Source organism: Myotis lucifugus, unplaced genomic scaffold, assembly GCF_000147115.1.
Source record: "Myotis lucifugus unplaced genomic scaffold, Myoluc2.0 scaffold_3, whole genome shotgun sequence".
In the NCBI taxonomy this organism is placed as follows: Eukaryota; Metazoa; Chordata; class Mammalia; order Chiroptera; family Vespertilionidae; genus Myotis; species Myotis lucifugus.
Window position 1 is genome coordinate 26,359,367 of NW_005871051.1, and position 12,449 is coordinate 26,371,815.

Here is a 12,449-nt window from a genome sequence, read left to right on the forward strand (position 1 = left end):
GTTTGTGTGTGTGCAGGGTGTGGGTGTGGGGGGAGGGGGAAATGATATTATAACCCAAACTAGAGGCCCAGTGCACAAATTCGTGCACTAAGGGCAGGGCAGGGGGTATCCCTCAGCCCGACCTGTGTGTCCTCTAGCAGTCTGGGGCCCCTCGGGGGATGGGGATCAGGCCTAACCCGGCAGTCAGACATCCCTCTCACAGTCCGGTGTTCTCGCAGTCCAGGACCCCTCACTCCTTACCACCCGCCTGCAGCAGAAGCAAGAGAGGCTCCCTTCACTGCCGCTGTGCTCACCAGCCGTGAACCTGGCTCCTGGCTGAGCAGTGCTCCTACTGTGGGAGCACACCAACCACCAGCGGGCAGCTCCTGCATTGAGCGTCTGCACCCTGGTGGTCAGTGCACATCATAGTGATTGGTCATTCTGCCAATTGGTCAATTTGCATATTAGGGTTTTATTATATAGGTTGATGCACAATAAACCACTAATAAATGTGTTGAAAAGTCTGACTCAGCTGAAATAGTTGACTGTGACCAGCACAGGCAAGGGAAAAGCTATGCCTCATGCCCCTTCCGCAAAAGGAGGCTCCAACAAACAGTGGATGTGGCACAAAACATGCACCAGGGTCTATGTTAAAATTGTGGGAATTAATATTTAAATCATCTTTACATAAAATACTTTGCTCAAAAAAATAGCACTAAATGAAAAAATTCAAGCTGCACTGAAAAAATCTGTATCTATTCATATACTAGTGAGGTTGGTGGGAACAGGGTAGGATGAGTAGATGGAATAAAAAATGAAAAGAGGAGGCTCACCATGGAGAAGGGGTGCACTGGTCCTGGATGGTTTATTCAGGAATTTATTCCTCATTGGTTCCTGCTTTGCTCTGCCCTCTATCTCTGGCCACAGACCCCTGCAGACTTGCTTGCCAGCTCCCTTGTTACTGCTTACTGCTAAGCTACTAACCTGGGTGACACCAGCAAGAGAGTGGAGAGGGGGAGCAAGGGAGAAGCATGGTATTTCCCCATCACTGTCTTGAGCAGCAATTCTTGCAATAGCTACATCTCCCATAACTCTGCATCCTACCAAGCAGGCTGGCCATGGTCCATCTTCTACCTCCCCAGTGACTCAACACATGAGCTCATCCTTGTTCTCTCCCTCCCATACCTTCCTGTTGACTATTCTTCTATTTGGAATTGTCAGCTCTTCCACTAGCTGTACAGTATAACTAATCCCCTTGATTAAATTCCTTCTGCCTCAACAGCTTAGAGAGCTTTGTCTTTTCCTGGTAGACCCTGATTGATGCAAGGGGCAAATAAAATATCTATGAATCAAAACTTGGTCTAGGTACAGCCCTACCTGAACATGGACTCTCAGAGCACTGCTGTGAAACACAAGAGATAAATGTGAATGAAACAGGTACAACCACTGACAACAATAATGCACTAGAAAACCAACAAGGAAATGAAAAATGTGCCCAAGAGTCTGAGCAGGAAGGTAAGATTGAGTGCCTGGGTTTGATGAGTGGTGAAGGGGAACTGCCAGGTGGAGGGATTGGTGTGTATAAAGTCACCAGGGCAGAACTTTCATAATGATGGGAATGATTAAGATGGAGAAACTAAAAAAAAAAATTGACTAGAAGAGGCACTCACAGGTCACAGACATTATTAAGAAACAGAATAACAGTAAGTAGGAAACATAACAGAGAATGAATAAACTGAAAAATTAGGTGGAACAGAAAGGCCATGTCTTGGGGGAGGCAGGGAGAACTTAGGACATATGTAAGGAGGAGTTCACTCTCTTTCCCTACACACCTACAGTGCTTCACCCTAGACCCTGCTGGGCTTGGGTGGGCAATCCTATATAATAAAAGCCTAATATGCTAAGTGCCAGGATTCTTGTTCCAGCATCTAGAAGGGTTCAGCAATCTGGAGAAGGGCTGTGTGTAACTTTATAAAGAGTCCAGAGACAAAGCATAATTTTGAAAGGCATTATAGGGAGTCAGAGGAGCCTAGCTAAAGAAACTAAAATCTCCTTGTCTCAGGACCCCTTGCTATTTATTAACACAAATTGTCCCAAGGCGAGGTGGAGATATACACTTTAAAGGGTAGGGTTAGGTACAGAATCCATTGTCAGAGTGGAAGAATTTGTCTATGGCTGTTCAGGTGTTTGGCCAGTAGATTAAGATGCCCTGAGCTGTCTGGCAGCAAGCAATCATCCCTTTTCGGGTTTGGGGAAATGCCTTTAGCCATTCCCACCAGGCAATAACATATGTGGCTCAGCCCTTGTTGAGTCCCCAAGTTCCATCAACCTTTTGATGAAACTCTTGCAATTATGAAATGCTGGAATTGGCTTCCAGTGCTGAGTCTGGTTGACTGGTTGGTCATTCAACCAATCAAAGCATAATGCACTAATGATATGCTAAGGCCACTCAACTGCTCATTATGACATGCACTGACTACCAGGAGGTAGATGCTCTGACCAGTAAGTTAGCTTGCTTCTGGGGTCCGGCTGATCAGTACTGAGCAAAACAGGCTGGACATACCCTGGAGCCCTCCCATAATCCCTCCCCAGCTGGCCAACCTCCTGCTTCCCTCCCTGTGGGGTCCCTCGGCCTAGCCTGCACCCTCTCACAATCTGGAACCCCTCAGAGGATGTAGGAGAGCCGGTTTCCCCTGATCCCACAGGCCACGAATTCATGCACTGGGCCTCTAGTGATAGAATAATGTAAAGAAATAAGTATGAAGAGAGAAAGATACAGAGGGAAATGAAAATCAATAAATAGAATCGGGGGAGACACAAAGAGAACTATGTTGAGAATGAGGAAAGAATAATGAATGGAGAACTGGTAGAGTGGGGCAGGTAGAGAGAGAGGACCACGCATTGTATGGTTTGAGAAGTCACCACAAAGAAGGCACAAAGGAGTGTTCCTAACCCCATTGAGAAGGTAATGTGTCCACAAAATAAAAATGGCCCTGGAACCCAGTCAGATAAATATAGGCCCCACCCCAGGAAAGTGCAAATGAAAACCCACAGTTAATAGAGACACAAAGAAAGGACAGAGTAGAGCAGCAGGAAAGGACAGAGTTGAGCAGCTACCTCACCATGGAAACCAAATCAATATCTGCTCTGTACACCTGGTGGATACAAAGAAGGAAAAGCCATTTATTAATTCAGGAGTTGAATGGGAAACCCAAGCAAGGAATGACTGTAACCAGGCATCTGACACAATAGGCAAGACTGCCTGAAAGAATGTGTAATATGAATCCCAGTCCCTGGCAAGGATCTGGGACGTGTCATCAGAGCCCATGGAGACAGTCCTGGTGGCCTTCATTAGAGGTAGAAAGGGGAGGGAACAAGTGCTTTAAGCAGTGTGTTCAGCATAAAAATGTCCCCAGTAACTGGAAAATTACACAAACACAGAAATGGTTGGTTTAAGCATTAATGTCAGAGACTATTTCTATTCAAGAGAGGAAAGTAATGGGTGTAGGAGTCAAAGAAAAGGAAGAAAAATGAAAAGCCAAGATAATCAATTAGAGGAGAGAAAAATAAATAATGCAGAGAATGAGCGTTATAAAGTGATACCATCACCAGGTATAATTAGTGAAAATTATCCGAGCCAATAGAAAAGTGAAGAAGTAAAATGAGAATGAAACAAGAAGTAGAGAGTGGGGCAGGTAGAGAGTAGATTGTGGATTGGAAGTAGACTGAGGATGGAGGTAGAAGATAGAGTGAATGTGGGGGTAAAAAAAGTGCTGCAGGGTGGACAAACCTGTCCTCTGTGCATGAATTTCACCACCTTCTGGCTAGGACCTGAAGCAAACTGAAGGTCACACACATCAGGCACAGACCAGGGGGACCTGAGTTAACCTAGGGTTTCCTCTCTGTGGCCTCCTTGGCCTCACCCTGAGAAATTAAGGGATTTTTCTCCTCTGTGTGATGAATAGCCATGAGGAATCTGCAGAATTTATTGATGGAGATGTGGCCCCAAATTTTCCACCTCAACATTGAAGCAGGGGGAGGGGGCAGTTAAGAAAGATACAGGAACCTAAATTAAGAACTACTATTTCCTGAGGCATCAATTCTGACTTCATCCTGTACCATGGATCCAGTTTATCCTGGAATCCCATTCTCTGCATTATAATAGTTTGGGGATGTGCAGGGCAAAAAGAAATGATTATATTTATATTTTTTAAAATGAGGCTACTTATTGATAGGTCTTATAAATTTATGCATCAAATACTGATTAGATAATAGAAGTAGACCAGCAAAGTAATGAGTTTCTTTTAAAATTACTTAATTGCTATGACAATGTTAATTTATATAGTTATTTCTAAAGAAAAGAGAAAGCTAAATATTCCTTTACTGGAGGGTCATATTGTCATCTGATCACAAACCTTAAGTAGTGTCAAAAGAAAACTAATCCATCTAGTGTTAGCAGAAATGGATAAAGTATTTCATAATCCCAAAGTTTTGGGTTTGACAGTTCTTCAGCAACTCATGACATATAGAATAATTTTTCAAAGGACCTTTGCAAATAGTGTCTTACTTTTTAATTTATAGCTGCCCTGAGGGGTAAGCAAGATGGATCTTTTTATCCTTATTTCTGGATGACCTATCACAATCACATAAATCTTTAAGGGTCATTTACAAAGTCACAGGGAGATAAAGGGAAAGAGAGGGCTACTATCCTGAATTCTGTGTTACTTTCTTTGTAAAATTAGAGCTCAAAATGGTTAACAAAACACTGTTTCCCTAATCCTATGGGCAGCACCAGTGGTCATAAGACCTGCATCTCTTCAGTGCACAGACTGGTGATGGGTTTTCCCTTTCTACTTTCTCAGAGGATATTGGACACAGGTCTATTTAGGAAAATATACTTAAAAAATACAAATAAACAAATAAAAATGTTACCTGTCTTGATGTTACAAAAGTACAATATTGTAAATAATACATTTGTTGCAATGCATAACTATATTTATCAATGTAAATTGCAAATTTGCTTTGGTTTTTAAAGAGTGTACCTTCTAACTAGTGCAGGTAAAGTGCTCCAAAAGGTGGTCCCAAATAGGTCTATGGCTCAGACACAAGAAATTATTTCTCAGCCTTGCAAACATTTCAAGATACACCAGTGGGGAGAGGAGGCTCTCTACCTTCAACACAAGATTTCCAAGGTCTCCACACAGGAGAAAAAGCAGATGAAGGAAGTGTGAAATGACAATAGAAGGGGAAAGAGGAAGAAGTGAGAGAAGTATGGGGAAGTAATAGTCAAACAGAGCAGCAACTTGTCTCTGCTCTGGGGACAGGAAATGGGGCATCACTAATCCACAAGGCAAGTGACTTAAAAGGACAAACAAGGTGGCCTGGATGCAGGACATGGTGTTCAAGATTTTTCCAAGTTTTCTCATTAGTGAATTTCCTGTGGGGTTGGTTCCTTGGTCACTCACTGAGACACACAAAGCATCTTATTTCTTTGGGCAGTGATCAATATCGTTGACTCTGTTTTTTTCAAATATATTTTATTGATTTTTTACAGAGAGGAAGGGAGAGAGATAGAGAGTTAGAAACATCAGTGAGAGAGAAACATTGATCAGCTGCCTCCTGCACACCTCCCACTGGGGATGTGCCCACAACCAAGGTATGTGCCATTGACTGGAATCGAACAAGGAACCCTTCAGTACTCAGGACATGCTCTATCCACTGAGCCAAACTGGCTAGGGCAATATCCTTGACTCTTTAGAATCAAGTGAAGGAGGAGAGGCCCAAGTAGTCACGTGTTCATAATTCTAAATTGTATTAGATAAGCTTGTATTTCTGGAAAACTTTCAGAGTCTAAATCTGGAGCTCTATTTTCCTGATGAATCTTTTTCTGAGGTTCTCTATATGCATTGAGTCGATTACTTCTGGGGTGCCATTTTAAACATTTAACTTTTTCAATCCTATTAGAAAATAGGAGGAAGCAAGAGACATTAGAAATGGTTGTTTGACTGGATGCATATAATCAATTGATATATTGAAAATGTAGCAATAATATACTAGTAAATAATAGTCTTTTTACTCTGCTATATTATATCTATTAATGCTAAAGAGTTCATATTTCATAGAGCATAGTGAGTGAACACAGTATTTCATCATCTATATATATAAAAAGCCAGCAGCCAGAATGTTGTAACAACCAAAATGACTAGTCGCTATGACGCCCACTGCAGCCAGCTAACTGGCCTGATCAGGGGGTGGGGCCAGCTGGCCAACCTCCCATGGCCCCTCCCCACAGCTGGCCCCACCCCTGATTGGCCACCCCACTCCAATGGGCCCCCAGCCCCTCCCCCCAACCAGCCCCACCCCTGATCGCCTCCCCACCCCAATAGGGGGCAGGGCTGGCTGGCCAACCTCCTGCAGCCCCACACCCAATGGGCCCCACCACCCCAATTGGCCTGTAGCCCATTTCCCCAGCAGGCCCAACCCCTGATAGCCTCCCCTACCCCAATAGGGAGCAGAACTGGCCTGCCCAACACCCACAGCTCCTCCCCACTGCCAACCCCACCCCCAATCAGCCCCCACCACCCCAATCAGCCTGAGGCCCCTCCCCCCAGCCAGCTCTGCCCCTGATCGGCCCCTCCACACCATTCCAGGGGTGGGCCTGCCAACCCAATCACCTGTGGCCCCTTCCCCAAGCCAACCAGCCCTGATTGGGCCCCAGTAGGGGCAAGCCGGCCAGCCAATCTCCCGCCGTCTCCTTCTCCTGATAGGTCCAGCCCCTATCTGCCCGCCAATTGGGGCTGGAGCAGCTAGACCCCATCCATGCATGAATTTGTGCACTGGGCCTCTAGTAAGTTGATAATATTGTCATTAGTACAAAATTGAGGATATCTGGTGCAAACATTAATTACTAATGAAAAAATGCTTAGCCAACTACTCTCAAGCCCAAATGATACTTAAATCATTGACTGAAATTTTGATATTTCACAGGGCTTTTCTGAATAAAAGCTCACTTTGTTTTCACAAAAACTATAAAAGGGAGGTAGGGTAAATAGATTATCCCACATGATAGTGGAGGAAACTGGAGATAATAATGTTTGAGGGTTATTTATAAATTCACGTGGGAAGTGGAAGGGAGAGCCAGGCAGGAGCTCAGTATTATGGCCCTGAGCCCAGAACTGGGTTCAAGTGAGAGAAAGAGGAATATGATCATCTCAACATTGACATTATCACAAACTCTATCTGCTGTGTGAGTTGCCATAGACTCTGTAAGACCACTGCAAACAAATACAGTTCTCTCCCTTTTACTTTACATTGTCTATGGATTTCAGAAAATCACCGACATCTGGAAAATTACTTTGCAAAACAAGTAAGAGCAAGTAAATAAGAATTTTTCATGGTTTCAAATGGGCAGTGTTTTCTACAAAAGATTGAGTCTAATTTTTTGCTATTTCCTTTACAGTAAAAATTTGCTTTAATTTAAGATAGTGCATATTTAACTTTTGTAGTTAGGCTAATGGCTGTGACAAATAAACCAAAGGAGGTCAATCACTCACACACAATAGAATTTTAATATTTTTCTCAAGTAAACATTCCAAAGGGTTTTAGAAGAAGGGGGAGAGGGGGGGGCGCTCTATTTCACAAAGTCATTCTGGGAAGCAGCCAAATGAGAGATCTGCCTTCTTCAATTCCAGATTTCTAAGACCACCTTGGGAAAGAATCAGAGCTAAAATATAATACAATTACAGACATGAACACAAATCCATACGCTATATGTAAAAGAAGAAAGGGAATGCAGTGCAAAATACAGAGGGCCAAAAGAAAACAGAGGAGCCCTGCTAGTGTGGCTCAGTTTGGTCAGCATCCTCCCAGGCATCCAAAGGTGGCTGGTTTGATTCCCATCAGGGCACATGCTAGGGTTGCAGGCTCCATGCCCTGTAAGGGTGTGTGCAGGAGGCAGCTGATCAATGATGTTCCTCTCTCATCAATGTTTCCATCTCTCTATCCCTCTTCCTCCCTCTCTCTCTAAAAAGCAATAAAAACATATTTTTTTTAAAAAGGAGAGGCACAGAGAAAGGACAGGGTTGGGTGAGCTGTCCCCTGCAGTGGAATTAGAGGGAGAAGGGCTTATTGATTGTCGTGAGGGTGCTCACTCCCTTAGGGGAGGCTAATGAAATTCTTCATTTATTACAATTTTGTCCAGGAGCAGAGCTAGTCCACCATGGAAACAAAACCAGTTCCTGCTCTGTAGACCTGGTGGATATAAAGAAGAAAATGCCATTTTTATATTCAGGTGTTGAATGTGAAGCCCAAGCAAGGACTGGCTGTAACCAGGCTTCTGATGTAATAGGTAAGGCTGACGGAAAGAATATGTGATGTGAATCCCAGTTCCAGGCAAGGGTCTGGGACATGTCATCAGGGCCCATGGAGACAGTCCTGGTGACCTTGGTTAGAGGTAGAAAGGGGAGGGAACAAGTGCCTTATACAGGGAATCCAGCAGAAACACAACCCCAGTAATTGGTAAATTAAAATATTGATATCAGAGAGTATATTATATATCCAAAGAAAGGAAGGTATTGGGATAAGAGTTAAAGAAAAAGGAAAATTTTCAGAGAGCAAACATATTCATGAAAGGAGATGAGAAAGAAAAAAAACACTCACATGAAGACAAGGAAAAGTATAAAGAGAGATACCTTTGCCAGAAACCACACCATTAGCAAAAATGGCTGAACCAAGAGGCTTTGCTTGGGGTGATGGGCAATGAAGCAGTGTGCAAATAATGCTTTATTGAGTTGTGCACTTGAAATCTATATGGTTTTGTGAACCAGTATCACCCCAATAAATTAAATTTAAAATGATAATAATAAATATATATATTAAAAATATATAATTTGAAGCCATTTTTTAAAGTTACACTATATACTTCTCTCTGATCCATCTTTCTAGCTAATAAATATTTAGGCATGTTTGGAATGATACAAAGAAAGAATGAAAGAAAGAAGTAGAATGAGGGTGGAGATAGAAAGAGAGTGGAGGTAAGAGATAAAGTGAACATGGAGTTGAGGTAGAATGGGGATGGGGATAGCAAGCTGAGCGAGGGTGAGGGCAGAAAAGTGCTTCAGGTTGGGCAAAGCTGCCCCTGTGCATGAACTTCATCACCTTCTGGATAGGACCTGAAGCAACCTGCAAGTCACCCACATCAGGCACAGACCAGAGAGACCTGAGTTAAGTTGGCTTCTAGGTCTTCCTAATGCTCCCATGAAGGGGTTTCCACTCAGTGGTTGCCATGACCCCACCCTGAGACACTATGGGTTTTTTCTCCTTTGTGCAGAGATCAACAGTGAGGACTCCAGAGAATCCAGTGATGGAGGTGAGCCCCCTGAAGCTTCCACCTCAGCATTGAAAAGGGAGCCAGGTAAGGAGATGGGAGCTCAGGGTTTGAGGTACAGGAACCTCAATTAAGAGGCACTGTTTCCTGAGGCATCAATTCTGAGTTCATCCTATACCACGGACCCAGTTTATCCTGGAATCCCATTCTCTATGTTTATTTTACTTGACTTTTTGGGATGTGCAAGGTAATAAAAAATCATTATATTTATATTTTTTAAACATGAGGACTATTAATTCATAGGTGCTATTAATCAAGCTATGCACCCATCTATTGATTGTATAGTAAAAATAGGCTAGCAAAGTAGTGAATTTATTTTAAAACTAATTCTATGATTATAAAGTGTTGGATTTATACAGTGATTTCTACAGAGAGGAGAAAGCTAAATATTTCTTTATTGGAAGGTCATATTGTTGTCTAATCACAAAGTTTGAGTAGTGTTGAGGGTCAATTCCTCCAGCTCTCCTGTCTTAGCAGAAATGGATAGTTTTTTAAAACCCAAAGTGTTGTTTTTTAGAGAGTTCTCCTGAAAGTCATGACATATGGAATGACTTTACAAAGGATCTTTGCAAATAGAGTCTTACCTTTTCCTTTACAACAACCCTGAGTGAGAAAGATGGCCATTGTTACTCTTGTTTCTAAATGAGAAAATAAAATCACATAAATGTTTAAAATCTCCTACAAAGTCACATGGAGATAAAGGGAAAGACAAGACTAGCTTCCTGGATTCTGTGTTATATCCTTTGTAAAATTAGAGCTTGAAGCAGTTAATAAAACATTGTTTCCCTAATCCTATGGGCAGCACCAGTGGTCATAAGACCAGCAGCTCTTTAGTGCACAGACTGGTGATGGGTTTTCCCTTCCTACTTTCTCAGAAGATATTGGAAACATGTCTATTTAGGAAAATATACTGAGAAAGTATTTAAGAACGAATAGATAATAGAAGGGGAAAGAGGAAGAAGAGAGAGAAGTATGGGAAAGTAATATTCAACGGAGCAGTGACTTGTCTCAACTCTGGGGACAGGAAATAGAGGACCAATAGTTCACAAGGCAAGTGACTTAGGAGGACAGACCAGGTGGCCTGGATGCAGGCCATGATTTGCATGGGTGTTCAAGATTTTTCCAAGTTTTCTCATTCGTGAATTTCCTGTGGGGTTGGTTCCTTGGCCACTCACTGAGACACACAAAGGATGTTATTCCTTTATGCAGTGATCAATACCCTGGACTCATTAGAAATAAGTGGGCGAGGAGCAACCCAAGAAGCCCTCTGCATACAATGCTAACAAGATATTAATATTAAGGTTGCACTCCTAGATGACAGGTATCCAGCATCAAAATTTAGAGCTTTGTTTTCTTCAGGAATCTTTTCTGAGTATCCTCCATATGCCTTCATTCTATTACTTCTAGGAAACTGTTTACCTGAAAATAAAATGCTTTACAAAGTGAGAGGCAACAAGCACTTATTTGAGGTCAAAGGATTCAGGAAAGCACTTATTCAGGCAGAAGCATAAAAAGTCTTCCAATGAGGAGACAAAGTCCAGAGATATTTATGAGAAACGGAAGGGGAATATTTACATCAATATAAGAAAGGCATTTCTATTGGTGAAGATGAGCTAATATAGTGATGCTAATTATAAGCAATGTTTTTAATTTTCAGCCTGGTAGTCATCAGTCCCAAAGTCATGTCTGTTTTCTTGCTATCCTTGAAAACAATTCTTTGAGACACAATGTTGCTTTAAGTCCAGTCCCAAAGGTATTTTTCCCTGTTCTAACAGTGCAAATGTTTGAAGCATAAGACATGCAATGCAGTTATTCTGGCATGGCAATTTAAAGTGGCTTCATTTATATATAATTTTACAAATTTTACCTTTTGATCAAGAGCTTTCCTTGAAAGCATAACTGGTTAATTATCAGAACGCAGCACTGATTGCCTGGCTGATGTGGCTCAGTGGTTGAGGGTCAACCTATGAACCAGGAAGTCATGGTTGGATTCCCAGTCAGGGTACATGCCTGGGTTGCTGGCTTAATCCTCAGTGAGGCATACAGGAGGCAGCCAATCAGTGATTCTCCTCATTGATGTTTCTATCTCTCTCTCTCCCTCTACCTTCCTATCTGAAATCAATAAAAATATTTTTTAAAGAAAAATAAAAGAAAGCAGCACTGATCAGTTATTAAAAGCATCATTGGTTCTCCATTGTCAGATGGCTCAGTTTGGGAATGTTATGCCATTGTTGGTCCCTCATCACCAGGAAGGCTCATTCCCAGTATTGCATGTCACATAGGAAAAAGAGTGGTTTTCTCTTTTCTTAGGAGCGATAGGCCACATTTGAGCCACAAGAGCATCAGAACAGAGGAAGGCTTTCCTGTCATGTTTCTTTAAGGGAAAACATCTATCGTCCCTTAAGGTTTCTCATATGAAGTCTCAAAGGCCTTAGTGATCATTTAAAAAATGTTGAGCAACCACTATTAGAGTAGCATCTTTATGACACTGAGCCACAGGCAGTCACATGAAAATATTAAACAAACATGTGGTATCAGTGGACATTGTATGTAATTATTTTGCTTATACCTACATTTTATCTAGCTTAATTTTTATTTTATCAGAAATGTTTCATCCAAGTATAATAGGAGGTATTAGCAATAGAGCAAATCCCAGTTTGTTCAGGAAAGATTTGGTCAAGAGTAATTCTGTTGTCTAATGTAACGCATGCAAAGAAATTTAAACATTTTTCTGGTTGTCTGTTTTTGGGGTGGTCATTGCAATTCCTACCCAAGGGGAAAAAGTATTCTTTCAAATCTTTATTTGGTCTGATATCACCAGGTATTCAACATACTTGACTATATGTGTAATCAGTTTTATATTTTGACCTATGAAGTAGGTTTAAAGATGATGCCCAAAGTTCTTTCCTGTCAGAAATTAAGAATAAAAGGAAACATTAACTGTTATTGTGAGTGCTTGGCCTCTTATATTATTTGTGAGGTAAGAAGGGACTAAATAAGGAAAAAAGGAAATATGAGGGTGTAGACTATACAGGCAGGCCTGGCCTAGAATATTGGGTTAGTTGTCCACAATAGATGTCATCTG

At 41.9% G+C, this 12,449-nt stretch overlaps 1 protein-coding gene across 3 annotated transcripts in view; it reads left to right on the forward strand.

The window, feature by feature from the left end:
- LOC102425711 (nuclear body protein SP140-like protein) overlaps positions 1 to 12,449 on the forward strand; it is a 310,769-nt gene that overhangs the window by 273,253 nt on the left and 25,067 nt on the right. For 2 of the 3 annotated variants that reach the window (XM_023762206.1, XM_023762209.1), the window contains 3 exons: positions 1,345 to 1,494; positions 8,180 to 8,326; positions 9,308 to 9,391. In XM_023762206.1, coding sequence (XP_023617974.1) covers positions 1,345 to 1,494; positions 8,180 to 8,326; positions 9,308 to 9,391 — 381 coding nt within the window. The remainder of the gene's footprint in view (positions 1 to 1,344; positions 1,495 to 8,179; positions 8,327 to 9,307; positions 9,392 to 12,449) is intronic. The other variant, XM_023762184.1, reaches the window with a different exon arrangement.